Source organism: Caenorhabditis remanei, chromosome III, assembly GCF_010183535.1.
Source record: "Caenorhabditis remanei strain PX506 chromosome III, whole genome shotgun sequence".
NCBI lineage: Eukaryota > Metazoa > Nematoda > Chromadorea > Rhabditida > Rhabditidae > Caenorhabditis > Caenorhabditis remanei.
The window spans coordinates 15,338,175-15,362,253 of NC_071330.1; the positions used below are offsets into that span (position 1 = coordinate 15,338,175).

Consider the following 24,079-nt stretch of genomic DNA (forward strand, 5'->3'; position numbering starts at 1 on the left):
CAAAACCGAGTTTTGAAGAGATTTTGATAGAATTTCTCTTCGAAACATTGGATTTTCTGCCAAGTTTAAAAAAAAACGTATGTTCCGTCGAAAAATCTGAAAATCTGGAGTTTTTCAGTCTCAAATTATCAATTTCTCCGTCTATGAATGGTTTTCTCCAGTAAAAACTCCCAAACCCCAGAATTCCATCCTAAAAGTGGTTTTCTCATCGAAAAATCCTACTTTTCAGTCGGAAAACCTGATTTTCGGTTTAAAAATGCCAAATTTTCCATCAAAATTCAATTTTTCCGATTTTAAAATGATTTTCCTGTTAAAATCTCTGAAAACATTCAGTAAAAACCATTTTTACAGCCAAAAGTGTCAGATTTTTCATTATAAATCGATTTTTCTCCAAAAAATAGTCAAAACCTCCAAATTTTCAGTCTAAAATCGATTAAATTTGCAGAAGAGCTCGTCGGCAGTAATTGGCTCCGCGTGATTGGCTCCACCTACCGTATCCGTGGATGGAACGACGAACCGATGGACTCGGCGTTGAAACGAATGTTTTCACTTCTCAACGAGAGAGCGTTCGTTGTGGATTCTGGAGACGACGATGACGTCGACGCGGCGATTCTTTTCGACGATGAGATTGTAGGCGCCGCCCATCTGACACTTTTATTCCCAATGATTAAAATAATTCTGAAAAACACGAAAAGATTCGGTGATTCTACTCGGAACGACGCTCTTCAACTCTTACAATCGGCGATTCATAAGAAATTCCTCCGTGATAAAGACGTTTTGAGCTTACCGATGGAGCATTACGCCTCCATGCTCTTTGAGCATTTCTCACAGGATTCTGGAGCGACGAACGCGTTCAAGGCGACCCAGCAACTGTTCCGTCTGGCGAATGATACGAATGATATTGGGGAACGAGTGATCGGAATGGTTCGAGAGATTCTCGCTTACGTCGGTCACGAGAATCATTCTGTGAGAATTGCGGCGTTGGAGATTCTCGGAGCCCCACAGCTTCTGATGAGAATCGTCGTCGAATTAGGGTTGGAGGCGTCGATTTCTAGAGAGATTCTGGTTAGAGTGTTTGTCGCGAGACACGATCCTATCGAACAGGTGGCGACGGTTGCGGAGGCGTTATGGCATCAGAATCATTGTCAGGCGAAGACTGTCATTGGACCGATGATTGTTGGTAAGAGAAATTATGAAAATTTGAGATTTTTAGGAGATTTTAAGCCAGAATTGAGAAAAATTCGATCAAAATCGGTCTGGAAATGCTGAAAATTGAAATTTTGAAAGTTTTCAGTGACTTTTGAGTATTTTAGTGCTGAAAACTGAGATTTTCAGGTGAGCCACAAGCGGAAAACAGTGGATTTTAGGCTGAAAAAAAGTTTGAAATTCGTGGTTTTTCAATGATTTTGAGCCGAGATTCAGGAAAATTATGCAAAAGTCAACCTGGAAATGCTGAAAATCGCGAAATGCCTCAGTTCGACGGTGTTTTCTGGCTTAAATTGCTGAAATTGCGATTTTTCGATCATTCTGGGCAGAAATTCACGGAAAAAACCGGTCGAATTTGATCTGGAAATGCTGAAAAGTGCAATTTTTTCTATGATTTTGAGCCGAGTATCATGAAAATTCGAACGAAATCGATCTAGCTTCTAGAAATGTTGAAAATTGAATTTTCTCAGTTTACGGTTGTTTTCAGTCTGAAAATTGCCTGATTTCTGATTTTTCCGAAGATCTTTGCTCCAAATACTTCATTCTAGTGATTTTAAGACGAAAAATCTCTTTTTCAGCGAAATTTTGGGCTCAAAATCTTTAATTTTCACTCCAAAATCAGAAGTCTCAATGTTTCAAGCTGAAAATCTCATATTTCCAGCACATTCTTTCAGCAAAAACGACAATTTTTTTTTTTCGAAAACTAAAGAATTTCATTTTTCGAGCCGCAAATCGTATTTTCAGCTTAATTTTCGACTCAATAATTTTCGTTTTCCTCGAAAACTCAAGAATTTCAGTCCATTTTCCCTCTAATCCATCGAAAAACTTTCCAGACGAATGTGTGTCTCCATCTCCGCTCGTCCGTCAATCCGCCGCTCAAGCAATGGCGACATTCATCGAAGAACATCCGACAGAAATGAAGGCGACACTGTCGAAACTCGACGAAACATACAAAGATCTCGTGCTGATTCGTGATCCAATCTACGATGACGTCGGACGTCTTCAACGTGAAGCCGTCGATGAATCCGATCGAAGATCTGGAATCGGTCATTCATTGGTTCTTCTTTCGTCTCTTTGTCAACAAGAAGACGCCGAGCAACTCATTCGAATCGTTGCTCCCGACGGACTGTCCGATCGCTGTGCCGAGTGTCGAAATGAGCTCCGAAACGCCGCTGTCGAGACGATTCGTCGTCACGGAGCCGCGTGTATGAATAGGCTCCTCCCACTTTTGGAGCAAATGTCCGATGAGACGCCGGCAACGGATGATAACAGACGACAGGGATTGGTGGTGTTGTTGGGAACGTTGGCTCAATATATTGATAGTACGGAGAAGGTGAAGAGTATTGTGGCGAGACTGATTGAAGCGTTGGGTACGCCGAGTCAGACGGTTCAGGTACGGTTAAACGGCTGAAAAAATGGAGAAATTTGGCTGAAAATAACCAGAATTTGAAGAAAATGACTGAAAATCTGACTAAAACTACCGAAATGTGACTGAAATTAGCTGGAATTCATTCAAAATTCAGCAAAAATCGGTAATTTTGCTATGTTTTGACTGAAATTTGGCTAAAATTTATCGGTTTTTCCGTATCTGTCAATGTTTCTGGGCGTCCAGATGTCTAAATTTTCGAAAATCAGTTAAAATTGATGAAAGCTGCTGAAAATAGCCAAAATCCGAAAAATTAGACTGAAAATCGGTTAAAATTTATCCAAAATTCAGCAAAAATCGGTAATTTTGCAATGTTTTGACTGTGTTTTCAATCGTTTTTTGGTATAATTGGATCAGTTTTCAGTTGTTTCTAATTGCCAATGATTAGATGTAAAGTTCACAGAATTTCAGCCAATTTCAGTCAAAATATTGCAAAATTACCGATTTTCGCTAAATTTCAGTCAAATTTTGATCGTTTCATTCAGATTTTCAAGAAAATTTTTCAAAAGTTGATAGCAGAGTCAATTTTAAAGCGATTTTAGATATTTTGGCTGAAAAATCAAGTTATTCGCAAAAATCCAGGTTTCTGGCAGAAAAATTCCAGTTTTTGGCTGAAAACTTCATAATTTTGGTTGAGAATTCCAGTTTTTCAGCAAATTTTAATCCAAAAATCTAGATTTTTCGCTATTTTATCTGGAATTCGATAAAAGTATCAAAATTTGACTGAAATTTGTCGAAAATTTAGTGAAAATTTGTAGTTGTCTGAAAATTGGCTGAAATTTTCTTTAAAAACGCGAAATTGTGATTACTACGACTGAAACTCACGAAATTCAGCTGAAAATGAGATTTTTTGAAATTTTAAGACATTTTCTTCATTTTTGGCTGAAAATCCAGGTTTCTGGGTGAAAAATTCAGATTTTGGCTGAAAATTTCAGAATTTTGGTTTAAAATTCCAGTTTTTCAGCAAATTTTAATCCAAAAATCTAGATCTTTCGCTATTTTATCTGAAATTCGACTAGAATCCTTTGCTCATAGCTGGAATTTCAGAATTCCACAACCATTTTCAGTCAGTTTTGGCTGTAAATTCATGATCTTTATCCAATTCTTCGCCTTTTCTCCGAATTTTCGACTGAAAATCTAGTTTTTTGACAGAAAAATTCAGATTTTTAGGCTGAAACTCAAGATTTTCGACTGAAAAATCCAATTTTCGACTCCTTTCTCACAATTTCTTCATTTCTTTCAGGAATCAGTTTCCCGTTGTTTGGCTCCACTCGTCCCAAAAATTCGTCAAGACGCGAAGGATCTCGTCAGCAAATTGCAATGGACACTCTTCGAATCGGAAACGTACGGAGAACGTCGTGGAGCCGCTTACGGTATCGCCGGATTGATGAAAGGAATGGGAATTATTGCGTTGAGAGACACCGATCTTCTCGCTTCGATTCAGAAGAATATGGAGGATAAGAAGTCGCCGAAACATCGAGAAGGCGGTCTTCTGGCACTCGAAATTCTGTGTTCGACGATTGGAAAACTATTCGAACCGTATATTCTGAAAGCACTTCCAGCACTATTGATCACTTTTGGAGACTCAGATTCGAATGTTAGACAGAGTGCCGAGGATACGGCGAAGGCGATGATGGCGTCGATGACGGTGTACGGAACGAAATTAGTGTTGCCGCTGTTGTTGGTGGCGATTGATGATGACTCGTGGAGGACGAAGTGTGCCGCTGTGAGTTTTGGAATGGAAAAGTGATGGAAAACGAGTCAAAAATTGGATTTTTCAGCAGAAAATTAGGAAAAAAGGCGAAAAATTGGCTGAAAATCCAAAATTTATAGCCAAAACTAGATAGAATAGAGAAAAATAGATTTAAAAGTCAAGCTTTTGGCTGAAAAACTGAAATTTTCAGCCTGAAAACTGGATTTTCAGTGAAAATTTCAGCTTTGTGACTGAAAAATCCGGAATTTTCATCAAAAAATCTCTAATTTTCAGGCAAAAACTGGAATTTTCAGTCTAAAATGTTGAGTTTCAGCCTAACATTTTGAACTTCAATTAAAAATTTTAATTTTTCAGCCAAAATTGAGTTTTGGTTGGACTTTTGAGGCAAGAATTGAGCTCGAAAAATTGACTGAAAAACCAAAATTTAAAGCCAAGACTGAGTTTTTCAGCAAAATAAAGATTTTAAGAAAGTTAGGTTTAGTGGCATACTGATAGATAGGTTTCGGACTTTTTCGGTAGAAAAATTGAGATTTTAAAGATTTTTGATTAAAAAAATGGTTAAAACGCCAAATCTCTTACATTTTTATCTGAAATTCGAGAATTTGGACATTCGGACATCCAGAAACACAGAAATCTAATTGAATTGAACATTTTCAGCCTGCAAATCATCAGAATCTTCTATTTTTCAGTCAGATTCCCATCCACTTGTGTTTCTGTATGTCCGGATGTCCACAATTTCAAATTTTGACTGAAAATGAGTCTAAATTTAGTTTTTGGTATCTACATTCCGAAATTTAGTGATGATATTTAGAGAAAAACTGAATTTCGACTGATTTCTGATTTAAAAAGCGCTAAAAATTGAGTTTTTTTCACCGATTTCCAGCTAAAAACTCCCCAAATTTTCAGACAGAACTGCTCGGCTCAATGGCATCTGTGCTCCGCGTCAACTCTCTTCATGTCTTCCGAATATCGTTCCAAAACTCATTGAAATTCTCGCAGATTCGTCGTCAAAAGTTCAAAAATCTGGAGAAAAAGCGCTTCAACAAATCGCTCGCGTCGTTCGAAATCCGGAGATTCTTGGAGTGACGAATCAGTTGATGGCGGGTCTTCTGGATCCGGCGAGCAAGACGTCGGCGGCTCTTCAGGCAGTGCTCAACACGAAATTCATTCATTACATCGACGCGCCGTCATTGGCTCTCATGATGCCAATCGTCAGAAGAGCTTTCGAGGATCGAAACAGTGAAACGAGACGAGTCGCCGCACAAATCATCAGTAATATCTATTCATTGACGGAGAATAAGGATATGGAACCATACTTGGCACATATGGTACCTGGTGAGTTGAGAATTGCTCAAAAATTGAGAAAATTGAGTTAAAATTGACAATTTTTGCTGAAAATCAGTTAAAATTGCACAAAAACTATGTAAAATACGTTAAAATTGACGAATTTTGATCTGAAAATACTTTAAAATTAACAATTTTCTTTATTTTTCAGACTAGTTTTCGGATTTTCAGAGAGTTAGGTATAGTGAGAATTTCAGACTTTCCAGTTGGAAAAATGAGATGAGGAAAATTCTGGAAATCCGGATGTCATCAAAGACACACAGAGAGACAGACTGATCGCTGATTTTGGACAGTTTTTTAGAGAAAATAGTGTTGAAATTGACAATTTCAGCCAATAAATTACTGAAAATCTGTTAAAATCTGAAAATTCGAATAATTCAAACAATTTTTGAAGAAATTCAAACATAAAATTGGATTTTTCAAGCAGAAAACTGGTCGAATAGCTGAATTTCAGACTTTTCAGAGTCAAAGTTTCCAAAATCTCAAGGCAAAACTCATTTGGAACTGAACATTTTTAAAATTTCAGTCAAAAATCTAAATTTTCAGCTTAAAATCGTGATTTTAGACAATAATTCATAGTTTAAGACGTCTAAACAGTCGATTTCTGTGTTTTTGGATGTTCGGATTTCCAAACTTCCGAATTTCAGCTGAAAATGTCTGAAAATTTGAGTCCAGATGTCGTTTTTGGCCAGTTGTCAGTCAAAAATCTTAAAAATCTCAATTTTTCCACCAAAAAGTCTGAAACTCATCTATAAACATGCCACTATACCTAACTTTCTGAAAGTTCTATAAATCGTTTGAGACTTTCCGGATTTCTAAATTTCCGACAGGAAAATTAAGATGTTTCAAGTTTTTGCATGAGATTCTGATCATTTTCAGACTGAAAATGCTCAATTTCGTAGTTTAAGACGTTTAAATAGTCGATTTTTGTGTTTCCGCATGTCCGGATGTCCACATTGACGGATTTCAGATAATAAAATAAGTTAAAAAGCGTAAATTTAGCTGAAAATTGACGAATTTTGAACAGAAAACTCACTAATTCCAGGACTCCAACGCTCGCTGCTCGATCCGGTGCCAGAAATTCGTGCAGTCTCCGCGCGAGCTCTCGGAGCCGTCGTCTCGAAATCAGGTGGCTCGACATCAGAGAATCTCCGTAGTCAAGTGATTCCATGGCTCAAAGAGAAACTCATTTCCCCACAATCGACTGTCGACCGTTCTGGAGCCGCCCAAGGATTGTGTGAAGTGCTCGCCGGTGCGGGAACCGAACAATTGGAATACGTCATGCCGGAGATTATTCACGCGACTGAAAGTACCGATGTGTCGGCTGAAACTCGTGATGGATACATTCTGATGTATATCTATCTGCCAATGACATTTGGAGATCGTTTCGTACCGTACCTTCCACAAGTTGTACCGCCCATTTTGAAGGCGTTGGCTGATGAGAATGAGTGAGTTTTTGGGAGATGAGGAAATTGGGCTGAAAATGGTGAAAAATTGGCTGAAAATAGTTCGAAAACCGAGTATTTTGGCTGGAAATAGTCTGAAATCGAAAGATCTTTTGAAAATCGCGATTTTCAATCAAAAATTGTTTGAAAACCGAGATTTTCGGCTGAAAATGGTTCGAAATTTGCCATTTTCAGCTGACAAGTGCCCAGAAACTGAGATTTGAAACAATTTTGCATTTTGACTGAAATTTAACTATTCCGATGAGTGAGTTTTTGGGTCAATGGAATGAGGGCTGAAAATGGTTGGGAAATTGCGATTTTGAGCTGAAAATTGGTCTAAAATAGAAAAATGAATCAAAAATCGCGATTTTCTGCCGAAAATTGATATAGAATCTCGATTTTGAGCTGAAAAAGTGCCAGAAAACCGAAATTTTTAGTCAAAATTGGTATGAAACCGCGATTTTAATCTGGAAAGTGCCTGAAAACTGAGATTTTCGGCTGAAAATGGTATAAAATTGATAATTTTTTCATTTTTGACTGAAATTTCTAAATTTTCACGACGAAATGAGTTTTGGCATGTGTTTTCGAGAAATTTAATTTTGAAAATCTGTAAATCCGCTATAAAACGCGTTTTCAGTGTGAAAAACCCTTTTTTGTCTTAAATTCCATTCGGGAAATCTGAAATTCTCACTATACCTAACTCTAGATTCTCAGTGAATTAGGTATAGGGAGAATTTCAGATTTTCCGGTGGAGAACTCAAGTGTTTTTCTTAAAACTAGTCTGAAAATATAGAAAATACCACATTTTCTGGAATTTTTTCAGCTAAAATCCATGAAAAATCTCATTTTTCCAGCCGAAAAACCTGAAATTCTTTCACTATACCTAACTCTTTCTCTGAAATTTTCAGATACGTTCGCGCGTCAGCCCTCAAGGCGGGACAACGTCTGATCTCTCAATTCTGTGCTCACGCTCGTAAACTGTTGCTCCCACAACTTCAATTGGCTCTGATGGATGAGAATTGGCGAATTCGTTACGCTTCGGTTCAACTTATCGGCGACTTCCTCTTCAACATTTCTGGAATTTCTGGAAAATCGACGTCATCGACGGCCGACGAGGACGATACGATGGGAATGGAGCAGGCGGGCAAGGTTCGCACTTTTTTTCGAACCAAAAATCATCAATATCGAACCAGAATACGTCAGAGAGCGTCTCAACGTCTTCTGACAGCTTGAGATTTTCAGAAAAGTTGAAAACTGACTCATTTTTCCTGCGATGACAGTCGAAAGCCCAAATTTGGTCTAAAGTGTGAATTTCAGTGCAAAAGTATCATTTCTTCATTGATTTCAGCCATTTTTTGGTCAAAAATCACTAAAAACGCTGAAAAATACTTATTTTCGAGCGATTTTCAGCCGAAATCCCAAATTTGAGGTGTAAACGGTGAATTTCAGCGCAATTATCTGGAAATTTTCAGTCCCCACTATACCTAATTAGAGTTTCGAATTTGGCTGAAAACGTGATTTTCAACAAAGAAAATTTAGATTTTTCTTTCGAAATTAGGGAAATCTTCTCCTGAAACTAGTAATCTGAAAATTTAGCTGAAAATTCGAACGGATCTTGTGAAAATCCGATTTTTGTACCTAAACATCCCATTCTTAGTATCAAAACTCAGTCTGAAACCCCCTGAAACTAAAAAATGGAATTTTCAGTCCAATTATACCTAACCCTGCTGGAAGTGAAGTTTTCAGCGTCTGAAACGAACTCTAAGCGGTTTCAGACTGAAAATTTAAAATTATCATTCTAAAATTGAGTTTCTGAGACAATTTTCGCTGTTTTATGTACAAAAATCTGGAATTTTCAGTGTCCGACTATACCTAACTCTTTCCATTTCTTCAGGTGATCGTCAGAGCTCTCGGACAGAAAGATAGAGATCGCGTGCTCGCTGGACTCTATTTGACACGATCAGATGTTGCACTCGTCGTTCGACAAGCCGCTGGACACGTCTGGAAAATGGTTGTATCGAATACGCCGAGAACGCTGAAAGAAGTGACGAAAGTTCTGTTCGAGATGGTCGTCGACTCGCTCGCTTCGACTTGTGATGAAAGACAACAGATGGGAGCGAGATGTTTGGGAGAGTTGGTTAGGAAGATGGGTGATAAGGTATGTTTGAGTTTTGGATAGAAAATTTGGCTGAAAATGTGAGATTTTCAGCTCGAAAAGGAGGATTTTAGAGTCTTTTAGTGAGAAAATGGTCATTTTTACATGGAAATCGAGCTATAAATGAATAAAAATCGGCTGAAAATGATTCCAAAATCGCGGTTTTCAGCCAAACATGGCCTAGAATCACGATTTCTAGCTGAAAAGAGCCCGAAAACGGGTATTTTTAGCTGAAAATTGGCTGAAAAGAGTCTGTTGGCTCGAAAAAGTGAAATTTGAGTTTGGAGAGGAGATTGGCTGAAAATTGGAGAGTTTTAGCTTAGATTAGCTTGAAAATCCAAAAATACCAAGTTTCAAGATGGAAATTGAGCTTTGAGCTGAAAATTGAAGTTTCTGAGCTTATAGCCGAAAATTTGCGCACAAAATTCGAGATTTTCAGCTTGGAAAAATGGGATTTTAGAGTCTTCCCGTATAAAATGGCCGCTTTCAGATAGAAATTAGCCTAAAATATCTAGAATCGCGATTTTTGGCTGAAATGAACCCGAAAACCATAATTTTCGGCTGTAAATGGTCTGAAAATAGTCTTTTGGCCCGAAAAATTGAAATATGAGTTTACGTGAGAATTGAGGGAAAATATGAGATTTTCAGCTCAAAAATCCGAAATTCATGAGTTTTGGGATGAAAATTGTGCTGGAAACGGGATTTTTTTGATAGACAAATTGAAAATTTTGAGTTTTCAGCTGAAAATTTAAGATTTTTGAGTCTGAAATTTGGCTGAAAATGAGATTTTTCGTCTCTAAGTGGTCTCAGACTGAATTCCTTCTGTGAAGCGTGAAAGTTGTCTCAGAAAGTCCTTTTTTTACAAAAAAAGTCTGAAATTTTCAGCCCCACTATACCTAACTCGGATTTCTCAGAGTTAGGTATAGTGGGTCATGGCTAAAACCCCTTAAATTGATTGAAAGTTCCAGATTTTTATTCTAAAATTGAGTTTCTGAGACATTTTTTCACTTCAAAGAAGGATTTCAAATAGAGAATTTCAGATTTTCAGTCTGAAACCGCTTAAAAACGAAAAATCTGGAAATTTTAAGCCAAATTTCCATATCAAAAAATGCGAGTTTTGTGCCTAAAAATAGCATTTTCAGTATCAAAACTCAGTCTGAATCCGCTTAGAGTTTCGAACTTGGCTGAAAACGTGATTTTCAACAAAGAAAATTTAGACTTTTCTTTCGAAAATAAGGAAATCTCCTCCTAAAACTAGTATTTAGGCTGCAAATCTGAAAAGTTAGCTGAAAATACGAACGGATCTTGTGAAACTCAGTCTGAAACCCCCTGAAACCAAAAAATCTGAAAATTTTCAGCCTCACTGTACCTAACTCTCTTAATTTCAGGTGATCAACGACGTTCTGCCAGTGCTCGACGCGAATCAGAAGTCTGAAGAGGTAGCGAAACGTGTTGGAGTGGCGATGGCTCTCCACGAAATCATTGGAAATATGAGTAAAGAAGTGACGAATCATTATCTCTCTGCAATTGTCGAACCCGTCCGAAAATCGATTTGTGACGAAAGTGAATTGGTGAGAGAAGCGGCGGCCGACACATTTACAGTCTTATATCATGTCGTTGGAAATGAGGCATTGGATGAGATTATTTGCCCTCTGCTGGAACAATTGACACCCGAACAAGATCATATTCTTCAAGGACTTTGTGATGTGATGAGACAGAATGCCAAATCAATGTTACCGTATCTCTTGCCGAAACTCACGAAACCGCCTGTCAATGTGCACGCGTTGTGCTCATTGGCCGCTGTGTCGGGAGACTCGTTGTCGAGGTGAGAATGAAGGCTGGAAATCGATAATTTGACCGGAAATTAGCCTAAAACAGTCTGGAAATGACATTTTTGCGCTTAAATTGTTAAAAATAGCTCAAAAATCGGCATTTTTCAGACATTTTTGAGAGATTTTGACCGAGAATTGGCTTTTTTTTCGGATGAAATTCATCCTTTAAATTCCGAATTGTAATTTTTGGTTGAAAATCGCTCTAAAATGAGTTTTTCAGTTATTTTTGAGTGATTTTTACTGAAAAATCAGCTGAAAACAATCTATAAATGACATTTTTTGCGCTGAAGTTCGCCTTCTGACTTCAAGCCCTATTCTGATATATTCCGGAGTGATTTTGATGATTTTTGATTTAAAAAGCGATTCTGACGTCAATTTTTGGCTATTTTGCAGTTTTTTGATCACAACAGGAAAGACAGGAATGGGTTTTAACGTCTTCTGGAGCTTCTGAATCCCCGAATCTTTTTTTAAATTTCTCAGACGACGTGACGACGTCTGGAATCCTAAATTCGATGAAATCGCACAGAAACCGATTCCTGACGTCTTAAGAGAAGTTGTATAAAAGAATTTGCGATTTATAAGCTCAAGAAAACGTTAAGACCCATTTATGTGTCTTCTGGTGATCAAAAACAGCAAAATAGCCTAAAATTGACGTCAGAATCGTTTTTTCGAACCAAAAATCATCATAATCGTTCCAGAATACGTCAACGTCTTCTGACTGCTTCAAATTTTTAAAAAGCTGATAATTACCGGAAAAATGAGATTTACACTTCAATTTTCAGCTTTTCTGAAAATTTGAAGCAGTCAGAAGACGTTGAGGTGCTCTATGACAGATTCTGGAGCGATTTTGATGATTTTTGGTTCGAAAAAAGCGATTCTGATGTCATTTAAATCGATTTTGTCACCATACTCCATGAATCTCACATTCCCACGGCCTCCTGCAGAGGCCCTCTCAAAGTACTGTACGCAGTGCATTGAGAGGCCTCCGCTGGAGGCCTTGCATTCCTAATCCCTCCATCCCTCCGTCATTCATCAAATTTTCAGACAATTACCGAAAGTGCTCGATGCTCTGCTTGCCTCTTGCGAAACGAACGATGAGAACGATCCAATGATTGAATCATGTGAGAAAGTGGTCATCGCAGTGACAGATGAAGACGGAGTGCCCGTTCTCATTGATTATCTCATCCAGAAGGCGTCACAAGACGCCAATGTCCCTGCTGCCGTCCTTCTGAATACATTCATCGCAAAATCTGGAGTCTCGTTGGCCGATCAAGCAGAAGACGTTCTTCCGGGTCTTCTGAATCTCTACACGTCATCGAATCCACAAATTGTCGATCACTCGATTGGTGCCGCCGTCGCGTTGACTCAATCGATGGATCAGAGAGAATTGGTTCAAGTTCTGCCTGTCGTCAAGAAGGCTATCAATATTGTTGTTGCTGGAGCCAAGGGACAACAGATTCCAGGTTGGATTTGCAGATTTTCAGATGAAAAATGAGATTTTCCGCTGAAAATTTGAGAAAAAAGCTAAAATCTGGAAATTTTTGACTGGAATCATGAGATTTGAGCTCCGAAAATGAGATTTTCGATGAAAAAATAAGATTTCTGGATGGAAAATGATATTTTTACATAAAAAATGAGATTTTTAGATGGAAAATTAGTTTTTAGATGAAAATCTTTAAAAACGCTGAAAATTTTGTCTCTGAAACTCATTTTCATGGGTTTTTCACAATTTTCAGTCCAAAATCTCTCAAATCTTTGATTTTCCACTGAAAACCGTATTTTGTATCCCTTTATCATCGAAAACCCCCGGATTTCTGAAAATTTTCAGATTTATAGTTCAAAAACGTTAAAATCCTCGATTTACAGTCCAAAAAATCTGAATTTCAATCTCAATTTTCCAGGATTCACTCATCCAAAATCACTGTTCAGTTCTAAAATATTGTTAGAAAAATCTCATTTGTCGTCTTTTTTGAGTTAAAAACCACGATTTCCAGCGATTTTCAGTCCAAAAAACGTTGAAAATCCTCGTTTTTCGCTCTTAAATTCACGATTTTCAGTCCAAAAACTCTGAAAAAATCCCAATTTTTCCAGGATTCACTCATCCAAAATCACTGCAACCACTCGTCGTAATGCTTCGCGAGGCGATTCTTCAAGGACAAGTCGAAATGAAGGCGTTGGCGGCGGAGGACACTCGGAATGGTTGTGAAAGTGTCCGACGTCACTGCTCTGAAGGCTCACGTCGTCAATATCACGGGACCACTGATTCGAGTACTCGGAGATCGATTCCCAGCGAATGTGAAACTTCCGATAATTGAGACTCTGTCGAAACTTTGGACAAAGTCTCGTCTATGCTCCGCCCATTCCTTCACAACTCCAATCGACATTCCTCAAAGCACTTCAAGATCAGACGTCACGACCGGTACGGTTGGCGGCTGGAGGAGCACTCGCCCGGCTGATGAAATACACCCGAAACCAGAAGCCACGATGACGGAATTGTTGAAGTTGTTGGCAACGTCCACGGATCAACAGTTGATGTGAGTTTTGGGTGGAAAAAATATGAAAATCGGTTGAAAATTACCCAAAATCCGGCTCAAATCAGCTGAAATCGGTCATTAAAATTGGCTAAAATCGGCCGAAATCGGCTCAAATCGGTTGAAATTTGTTGAAATTGGCTGAAATTGACTGAAATTTGTAGAAAATTGGCTGGCGCACCTTGGACGCGTCTCCAATGAATCAGAGACAGACGCGTTTTTCCCCTTCAAAAATTCGGTCAAAAATCAGCTAAAATTAGTTGAAGTCGGTTTGAAAATCGGTTGAAATTGGCTGAAAATTGACTGAATTTGGCTGAAATCGATTGAGATCGGTTGAAATCGGCTGAAAATCGCTGAAAATCGGTTGGAATCGGCTGAACATGAGCAAAAATTGGTTGAAAATGCTCTAAAATCAGCTGAAATCGGTTAAAATCGGTTGAAATCGACTGAAATCGGTTGAAATTGGCTGAAAATGACCTCAAATTGGTTGAAATTAGCTGAAATCGGGTGAAATTCGATTGAAATTGGCTGAAAATGACTTAAAATTGTCTGAAATTGGCTGAAACTGCTCAAAGACTGATTTTCGCCAATTTCAGGCCGATTTTTGGCCAATTTCTACTGATTTCTACTGATTTCAACTGATTTCAGTCGATTTTCAGCAAATTTCAGCCGATTTAAACCGATTTCTGGAGCTGTTGAAATTCTTAAGAGCATTTGTTTTTATTTCTCTGAAAATTCTGTAATTTCTCGCTCATTTTCAGCGAATCCTCCCCTTGCAACCGCCCGTGCTCTCATCGCCGCCTGTCCCGACAAGATGAGCCAATCGACAATCGAAGAAATCTACCGTGTCGCTGAACAAATCTTCTCTGAATCCGTCGAAAATCCGTCTGAAATCGATAATTCATTGACGTCGTGCTCGGGAGCTCTTCTCGGTGAAACGATTGGACAGAAAGAGGATTGGAGCACTGCGCAGAGCTGTTTGCTGAGTGGTGAGTGTGAATTTGGCTAAAAATCGCTGAAAATGATGATTTTCGACACAAAAATTATAGAAATGACGAAAATTTCCCATTTTTTGACTGAGAATTGCGATTTTTAGTGTCAAAATGACTGAAAGTTTCAGTTTTCGCGTAGTCAGATAGATAATGAGTGAATTTAGTGCATCAAAAACTGAAATTTTTGCTGAAAATCGCGATTTTTCAGGGAAAAATTACTGAAATTTTCCTTTTTTCTGAAGATTTTCAGACATTTTCAGCTAAAAATTCAGAAAAATTCCCAAAAAAAAGGGAATTTTCAGCTCGAAAATGTTCCAAAACAATGTTGGCCGAATTTTTTGTGTTTCTAGGCCACCAAATGTTCTTCCACGACTTTTCTGTGTCCTAGAATCACAAAAAGTTCGGGTCAGCACTGTTTTTGAGCATTTTCGGGCTGAAACTTTGGAATTTTTCTGAATTTTCAGCTTGAAATGCTTGAAAAGCTTTAGAGAAACAAAAAATTTCAGTCATTTTTCCCTGAAAACCCGGAATTTTCAAAAAAAAATTTAGTTTCGACCCGTGAATTCACGGCCCATAATCCAAGGGTACATCGAAAAAGGGTACATCGTGATCATAGGGTACATTGAATCGAAAGGTACAGTGAATCTTAGGGTACATCGAGGAGCTATGATCATGGGGTACATCTATAGGGTTATCATAGGGTACATCGAGTCAAACATTTTCATAAAATTTCAGAAGACTCAAAGTTTTCACCAATTTTTGGGGAAAGCTTTACAGATGGAGTTCGGAAACATGTTGATTGCTATTTTCAGAGGGATGACACATATAAATTACTCTAACAACCATTTGAGAGATGATCATATTGGAGTTTCTATAATTGATTCAAGAATCTTCTTAAATGCTAAATCTTATGATGTCATCCCTCTGAAAACAGCATAAACACATTCCTTGAACTCCATTTGTAAAGCTTTTCTCAAAAATAGGTAAAAACTTTGAGTCTTCTGAAATTTTATAAAAATTCTGACTCGATGTACCCTATGATAACCCCATGGATGTACCCCGTGATCATAGCTCCTCGATGTACCCTAAGATTGACTGTACCCTTCGATTCAATGTACCCTATGATCAAATTTTTCATAGATGTACCCTTTTTCGATGTACCCTTGGATTATGGGCCTGAATTCACTCATTTTCGTCTTTAAAATCCTCTAAAAGTCAAAATTTCAGTCAAAAAATGTGAAATTTTTGTTATTTTCAGCCAACTTTGGCTGAAAATCCTCGAGTTTCAGCCAGAATCTAAAATCTGAGAATTTCAGCCAAATTTCAGTAAACATTATCGAAATCGGGTATAAAAAGAAGTCGCTGGCCTAGGATCCGTCAGCTCGGCCACTTTTTATTCCCGATTTCGATAATATTGACTGAAATTTGGCTGAAATACTCGGATTTTAGGAGTAAAGTCAAATTTGGCTGAAAACTACTAATATTGCACATTTTTGACATCAAATTTTGACTGAAAATTGCGGTTGATTGCTGAAATTCTCGAATTTCAGTCAGAATCCATTCCATATCAATAACTCTATAATTGCAGACATTGAATCCTCATCGACGAGTCCACGAGTCCGTCAAGCGAAAGCGTACGCCCTCCAACAGCTGTGTTCTTCCAATGCCGACGCATTCTGGTCATCTGAAGTCAATTCTGCTGTTCGTGCCGCCCTTCAATCTGCTTTCATGTCGACAGACCCAATTGTCGCCTCATCGGCTCTCCGTGCTGCTTCATTCATTCTCCAGTCGACAATCGATAGAGATCTCTTATCATCCGTCGCTCGATCCCTCAATCACGCCACTGTCGACGTTCGAAAAACGACTGGAATCGCGTTGGGACACGTTGGCCAACGGAATGAATTGCCGAATGATGTGCTGAAATTGATTGTGCCACAACTCATCAATGGGTGTAAAGAGAGCAATTCGGCGGTCAGATCTGCGTCGGAGCTCGCGTTGGTGCATGCGCTGAAAATGACGGAAAATGAGGAGAGATTTGAGGTGAGTCTGGTGACTGAAAATGAATGGAAATTGGAGATTTTAAGCTTAAAATCGCTCTGAAATTCAGTTTCCGGCTGAAAACTGACTAAAAAAAGAAAAAATTTGAAACTTTTGACTGGAAATTGACTGGAAATGAGCAAAAAAAATCAAGATTTTAGCATGAAATAGCTGAAAATCACTCTGAAATTTAGTTTTTTTAGCTGAAAATTGACTAAAAATGATCAAAAATTCAAGATTTTTGCTTTAAACTGCATGTTTCACATAGAAAAATATGCTGAAACTTGAAAATCGCTCTGGAAATTAGTTTTTAGACGTTCTATTCTGAAAAAATGATGAAAACTGGCTTTCGGCTGAAAATTGACCAAAAATTTGAGATTTTAGCTGAAAATCACTCTGAAATTTAGTTTTTTGTCTGAAAATTGACTGGAAATGAGCTAAATTCGAGATTTTAGTTGAAAATAGTTGAAAATTTGCTCTGAAATTCTTTTTTTGGACCGTTTTCATCGAAAAAAAAAAGAATTTTCAACCCAAAAGTCTCATTTTTTGACTGAAAATCGTCTGAAATTCCATTTTTGGCTCAGAAATCGCCTATTTTGTTCTGAAAATCTCATTTTTTGACTCAAATTTGTCTGAAATTCCATCTGAAATTCATCATTCTTTCAGGAATACCGCTCAACACTGGAAGGCGTCGTCCAACGTAATCTCGACGAGACTCGCGTCAGTCTGGCGCGCGTTGTCCGCGCAGGAGACGTCGATTTGGAGCCGTTGGATACGATTCTCAACGTTTATTAATTGATTTTTGAAATTTTTTATTTCATGCTGAAAATCTGAAATTTTCAGCGATTTCCACTTGTTTTTTGACTTAATTTAATGGTTTTTAGTTAATTCGTTTTTTGTTAATTCTTTAATTACTCTTTAATTACTCTTTTGATTCTTTAATTTTCCCGTATTCGTGATTTTCTTCTGTTTTCCCCCCGATGCTCTATATCTTTATTTGAAAAATTTGGCTGAAAATGCAAATTCACTATAGATTACTGTAGTTTTTTTGGGAATTTTCTGGAATTTTCCTGTTTTTATATATTTCTCCTCTCGATTTTCAGCATATTTTCAGATTTTTATGATCAATTTCAGCTCTTAAATGTGGCGACGGCGTTTCGCCACGTCGGCGGCAGCGACTACGGTAGCTACAGTATCCCGGTTTAAGCCGGTGATCGGATTGGAGGTACAGGAACCCAAAATCTAAAATTTGGATCCTAAATTTCAGTATCTTTTCGAATCTACAGTACCCCTGGATCCTAAATTAAGGAAAACTACAGTACCCCCGATCCTAAATTTAAGGATCAAAAAAAAAAATTTTTGAAATTTTTTTGGGATTTTTTTTCACCGATTTTTAAGGCTACCTGTTTCAGATCCACGTGCAACTCAACACGCGTACCAAACTATTCTCACGGTGTCCAACAAGCGACGCCTCGCCAAACCGTCGTGTCGCACCATTCGACATGGCAACACCGGGTACTCTCCCCGCCTTGAATCATCAATGTGTCCATCGTGCACTGAAGATGTCACGTCTTCTAAAGTGTCACGTGCCGAAATGGTCACGATTCGATCGAAAACATTATTTCTATGCGGACATGCCTGCGGGCTATCAGATTACACAAAACGAATACCCGATTGCTAGAGATGGACTGTTTGGGTATTGGGTATTTGGGGAAGAGAAGGATACACCCTACTGGAAAGAGGTACAGTAATCCTGGTAGACTTTTTTGGCCCGAAAAATTCTGGAAAATCCGCTGAAAATCGTTTTAAAAAAATGTAAAAAATAGCGTTTTTTCGACTCAAAAATCATGATGTTTCGCCAAATTTAGTATATTTCTGTTTTTCGAACGAAAATGTTTCAGTTTTTCTGAAAAAAACTTGGAAATTTTAAGAATTATGAGTTTTACACTAGTTTCCACCTAAAAATGCTGAAAATTGGAGATTTCTACTCAAAAATTGGGGATTTTTGTCATTTTCAGCTCAAATTTGACTGAAAATCCTTGAATTTCGAGCATATTGCGATTTTCAGACCATCGAGTTTTCGAAAACCAAATTTTCAGTCATTTTGTCCAATAAAATTCGAGAATTTCAGACAAATTTCAAGTTGAGTTTCGTTTTGTGGCAAATGTGCTCTACTGATGACTTGGTGTGAGTTCTGTCATTTTTCCGATCGAAAATAACAGAATGTACTCTAAATTACCGGTAGAGCACATTTAGTCACGCGTAGGCGGAAGCTATGCCCAAATTTTCATTTTTCTGGGTCTTTTTTTCGGTTTTTCGACTTTAAATGGTGTTTTTATGTGGCAAATGTGCTCCACTGATAATCTGATGCAATTTCGGCGTTTTTTTACTCAAAAATCATCGAAACTACACTAAATTTGCAATAGAGCGCGTTTAGTCACCCGGTTTCTCAGATTTTCGGTTCGGAAAAAAGAAAATTACCTATCTGAGATCATTTTTGAGACCGTTTTCCACTTGAAAATCATAACTTGTGGCAAATGCGCTCTACTGTTAATCTGATGCGTTTTTTCGCGTTTTTTATTTCAAAAATCGCCGAAATTTCGTCATTTTAACAGTAGAGCGCGTTTAGTCACACGTAGGCGGAAGCTATGCTCAAATTTTTCAGTTTTTCGACTCAAACGGTATTTTTATGTGGCAAATGCGCTCTACTGATAATCTGATGCATTTTCTGCGATTTTTGACTCAAAAATCGCTGAAATTGTACGAGATTATCAGTGGAGCGCATTTAGTCACGCGTAGACGGAAGCTATGCCCAAATTTTCATTTTTTCCCAGAAATTTTTGAATTTTATTATGATTTTTGAGAGATTTCACTTATCTGACCACCAGATTCGATAACAATCTTCTTTTCCTTTATCTCCTCCCGATCGGGTATCTTTTCGGGAGTTTAACCTTCAAATAATTCATTTAAAACCTTATTTACCAATTTAAACCGAAAACAAAGATAGAAATCTATTCGAACTGACCAAAAAAAAGTTTTTTTCGAAAATAATAAAACGATCAGAGGGAACAAACAAAAAAAAATCTAAAAATTTCTAGTTTTACACCATTTTCGATCTAAAAATGATGAAAATTGCAAATTTCTACATCAAAAAATGTAAAATTTTCGACATTTTCAGCCTAAATTTGACAAAAAGTTTGAATTTTTCTTGTTTTTTCAAGAAACTTCAATTTTTATCGACAAAAAATGGTTTTTGTCGATAAAATTTGTCAACAAACTGCTAATTCTGGTTTTATCGACAAAACCAGGAAAAATCTATTTTGTCGATATAATTCCCTTAAAAATCGACTTTTTGTCGACAAATTAAAAAAAATGTCGATAAATACTCGATTCTCCGAAAAAAAAATTTTATCGACAAATTTTCCAGTTATCGATAAAAAATTTTCGGCGCTTTTGTTTTTCCGAGATATTTCAATTTTTATCGATAAAAACCATGAAAAAATTCTAAAACCTTAGTTTTCCTGTTTTTATCGATACAGGAATGAATTATCGATAAATTTTGTTTTTTTGTCGATAAAAATTTTTGTCTTAAAATAATCGAATTTGCGAAAAACAGTTTTATCGACAAATCTTTGAGTTATCGCGATAAAAATAAATTTTGTCGACGATTATCGATAAATTTTGTTGAAAATCGACTTTTTGTCGATAAAAATGTTGAAACACTTAAAAAAACCGCTTTTATCGACAAATATTCGTATTATCGATAAAAATTTTGTCGATTTTTCAGTCTGAAAACCCAGTTTCCAGGTAGAAATCGTGCAACTCCAACTGGAACAAGATTCTGGAAAAACGATCAATATTCTGGATTCTTCTCCATCAGAATCCTCAGAATCCCGATCCCTTATCGACTACAATCGTGCCGGATGCGCCCTAATCGAGATTGTGACATCACCGTGTTTCGAAACGGCAATCGAAGCGATTCGATTCGTTCAGACACTTCGATTATTGATTATTCATCATAATCTATCCGATGGAGAACTCCATCGGGGACATCTTCGAGTCGATGCAAATGTATCGTTGACTGTCGATGGAAAACCCGGTTAGAAATGGCGGGAAAATAAGCGAAAAATCGGTTTTTTGTCGACAAAAATCGACTTTTCCATATTTTTTATCGATAAAAATTTGTCGACAAATTTTTTATCGATAAAGACTCTTTCAGAAAAAATAGCAAAAAATCGGGTTTTTCGAAGATTTTATCGATAAAAATACTGAAAAGTCGACAAAAATCGATAGTTCCAACTTTTTGTCGACAAAAATTCTGGATGAAAGTGTTTTATCACCTAATATTGACATTTCGACTCATTTTGCGAGAAATTAAAAAAAAAACTGTCGATAATCACATTTTCATCGATAAAATTTTATTTTTATCGATAATTTTTTGTCGATAATCAGATTTTTATCTTCAAAAATCAACATTGTCAGCCGCTCTCTTGCTCATTTTCCAATTTTGTCGACAAAATACGAAAATGAAATTTTTATCCATAAAATGTTCAAAAAGCCGATTTTTGTCGATAAAATTTCAAAAATTAACATTTTCAATCGATTTTTTGCTCATTTTCATTCGAAAAATTTTTTATCGATAAAAATTTTATCGACAAAAAAAACTGATTGCAGGCACGCGAACGGAGATCAAAAACATGAATAGTATCCGCACAATTCACACGGCGATCAATTTCGAAATCGCGCGGCAATTTGAAATTCTTTCGAATTCATCGGGAAAAGTGATTCGCGAGACACGTGGAGTGGATTCAGAAGGACGGACGGTCCCAATGAGAGAAAAAGACGCAGAGGACACGGATTATCGATTTATGGTCGAACCGAATCTTCCGATTCTGAAAATACGAAAAGAGTGGATGGAGGGGGCGGAGCGAGAGTTGGAGACGCAGGGAATCGCCGATTTCGAGTGGTTGAGAGATCGATGCGGTTTTGATCCGAGGAGCGCTATTCATATTGCTGTAAGCAATGGAATTGTGCTTAAAATTCTTGAAAAAATCATTTTTTAAAAAGTTTTTTGACCGAAAATCATGTTTTTCAGTCAAAAATCACGATTTAATGGTGAAACAAACTCAAAATTTTCAAATTTATAAGTTATTTGTCATGTAGAACCCGAAAAAAACAAGAAAAAAAAGTTTCAAAAAGTTTTGACCACTGTGGGGATTGAACCCCTGACCTTTTGAACGATACGGATTCTACCTTAACCACTCGGCTAGAATAGAAAATGTTCGAAAAATTACGATTTTCAGGTGAAAAAAAACTTGATAATTACGAATTTGGAGTTATTTGATATGCGGAAGTCGGAAAATTTGACTCTGGGAAGTTTTTAGTCACCTTGAGGAGTCGAACCTCTGGCTCAGAATCCAAGTTTTACAAAAAAATCGTGTTTTCTTAATGAAAAAACTCAAAAATTCCGGATTTATAGGTTATTTGACATGTAGAACCCGATAGAAACAAGCAAAAAGAGATTCAAAAAGTTTTGACCACTGTGGGGATCGAACCCCCGACCATTTGAACGATAAGGAGTTCTACCTCAACCACTCGGCCAGAACCGAAAATTTTCGAAAAATACCGATTTTCGGGGTGAAAAGATTCGGAAAGCATGAGTTTTGGGGTTATTTCACACATAGGAGTCGAAAAAAACGGGTTTGGTGAAGTTTAGACCGTTTTTATTCGGAGAAAACAGATAAAAACCGCAATTTTATACCCGAAAATTGGTATTTTGAGCTCATTAAGTGGTTTTAAACAGACTTTAAGTCAAAATTTCAGATTTTCACAATAAAAATACACTTTTACAGCGGAAAATTGAGTTGAAAATACTCAGAAAAACAGAAAATTTGAGTCATTTTCCCTCAGAAATCGCAATTTTCAACAAAAATTTCAGTTTTTGACCCATCTGAGTACTCGAAAAGTGAAAATTTCAGTCTTTTTGTCCCTAAAAATCTCAATTTTCCGTCAAAAAAAGAGAAATTTTCTGATCATTTTCAGGAAGAACCCGACCTATTGGCCTTCGTTAAACGATGTGTTCGATTCAAGGATTCTGAAGTGACAGCTGATGAGATATTGTATTGGATGAGGGAATTAAAGACGATTATGCAGAGATCAAAGGGAAATTACCCACCGAAAAGGTGATTTCAAGTCGACAAAAGTTGAAAAATGTCGATAAAAGCACTATTTTATCGACAAAACTGGATTATGTCGATAAAACTGAAAAATGTCGATAAAAATTGAAAATTGTCGATAAAAACTCAAAATTGTCGACAAAAGTTTTATCGACGAAAAATTTGATTTTTCTCATTTTTTCAAGAAATTTCAATTTCAATCGATAAAAATGGTTTTTTACGTTACAAATTGCTAATTTTTTTCTGGTTTTTTCGACAAAACCAAGAAAAAGGTCTATTTTGTCGACTATTGTCGATAAATTTTGTTGAAAATCGGCTTTTTGTCGACAAAAATCGACAAAATTTCGATTTTTTTACCGACAAATTATCAGGAAAAACAGTTTTATCGACAAATTATCAAGTTATCGATAAAAATTTTCGATGTGTTTTGTTTTCTCCAAGAATTTTCAATTTTTATCGACAAAAACCAATAAATTTTGTCGACAATTATCGATAAATTTTGTTGAAAATCGATGTTTTGTCGACAGTAATGTTGAAACACAGTAATCGATTAAATTTCGAACTTTTTGAAGTTTTTGTCGATAAAAAATTTTTATCGACAAAACCGAATTTTTCCCCAATTTTCAGCGATTTCTTCGCCAAACAATTCACCACTTTAATCCATCACTCCGGCCGTCTCACTCGTCTACGTCTTCTCGATTTACTCCGATTCTATGCGACGTCATCTGAATCTGAAGACGTCCTAGAAGAAGTCACGGAATTTATCGATAAAAACGACTTTTGGCGTATCAGTGACACTGAAAAAATCGATAAATTCGTGGAGGAATCGATGACGAAAAATGGGAAATTGGCGGAGAAAGTGAGAAGTGGACACGCGAAAAGTTTCAATAAAATGAGGAATTTGATGATTGAGACGAGTGAGAAACGAATCGAATTGGAAGATGCGGAAGACGCGATTCGACGGTTTTTGCAGAAATAATTAGTCGATAATTAGCTTTAATTAGTGATTTTTTGTTGTAGAAATAGACCATTGTAAATTGTTACTTGTGACAAATGCGCTCTACTGTTAATCTGATGCATTTTCTGCGATTTTTTCGCTCGAAATTTGTGGTTTTTCAGCATTTTTAAGCATTTTCAGACTATTTTGAGCTCAAAAGTGCAATTTTCAGCTCTTTTTTAAGCCAAAATCCACATTTTGCGACTGTCTGGTGCACCTTCGAC

General features: G+C 37.0%; 2 protein-coding genes across 2 annotated transcripts; one reads left to right on the plus strand and one right to left on the minus strand.

Moving 5' to 3' along the window:
- Positions 1-2,306: 2,306 nt before the first annotated feature.
- GCK72_011493 (uncharacterized protein) lies at positions 2,307-5,616 on the minus strand (the record flags this gene model as incomplete). The annotated part of the gene is made up of 2 exons (XM_053728492.1): positions 2,307-2,613; positions 5,522-5,616. The coding sequence occupies 2 exons, from the start codon at positions 5,614-5,616 to the stop codon at positions 2,307-2,309; spliced, it is 402 nt and encodes a 133-aa protein (XP_053588069.1).
- Positions 5,617-17,823: 12,207 nt separating this feature from the next.
- On the plus strand, positions 17,824-23,837 carry GCK72_011494 (uncharacterized protein; the record flags this gene model as incomplete). The annotated part of the gene is made up of 6 exons (XM_003103883.2): positions 17,824-17,907; positions 18,095-18,424; positions 20,490-20,781; positions 21,357-21,697; positions 22,725-22,864; positions 23,486-23,837. The coding sequence occupies 6 exons, from the start codon at positions 17,824-17,826 to the stop codon at positions 23,835-23,837; spliced, it is 1,539 nt and encodes a 512-aa protein (XP_003103931.2).
- Between the last annotated feature and the right edge of the window lie 242 nt (positions 23,838-24,079).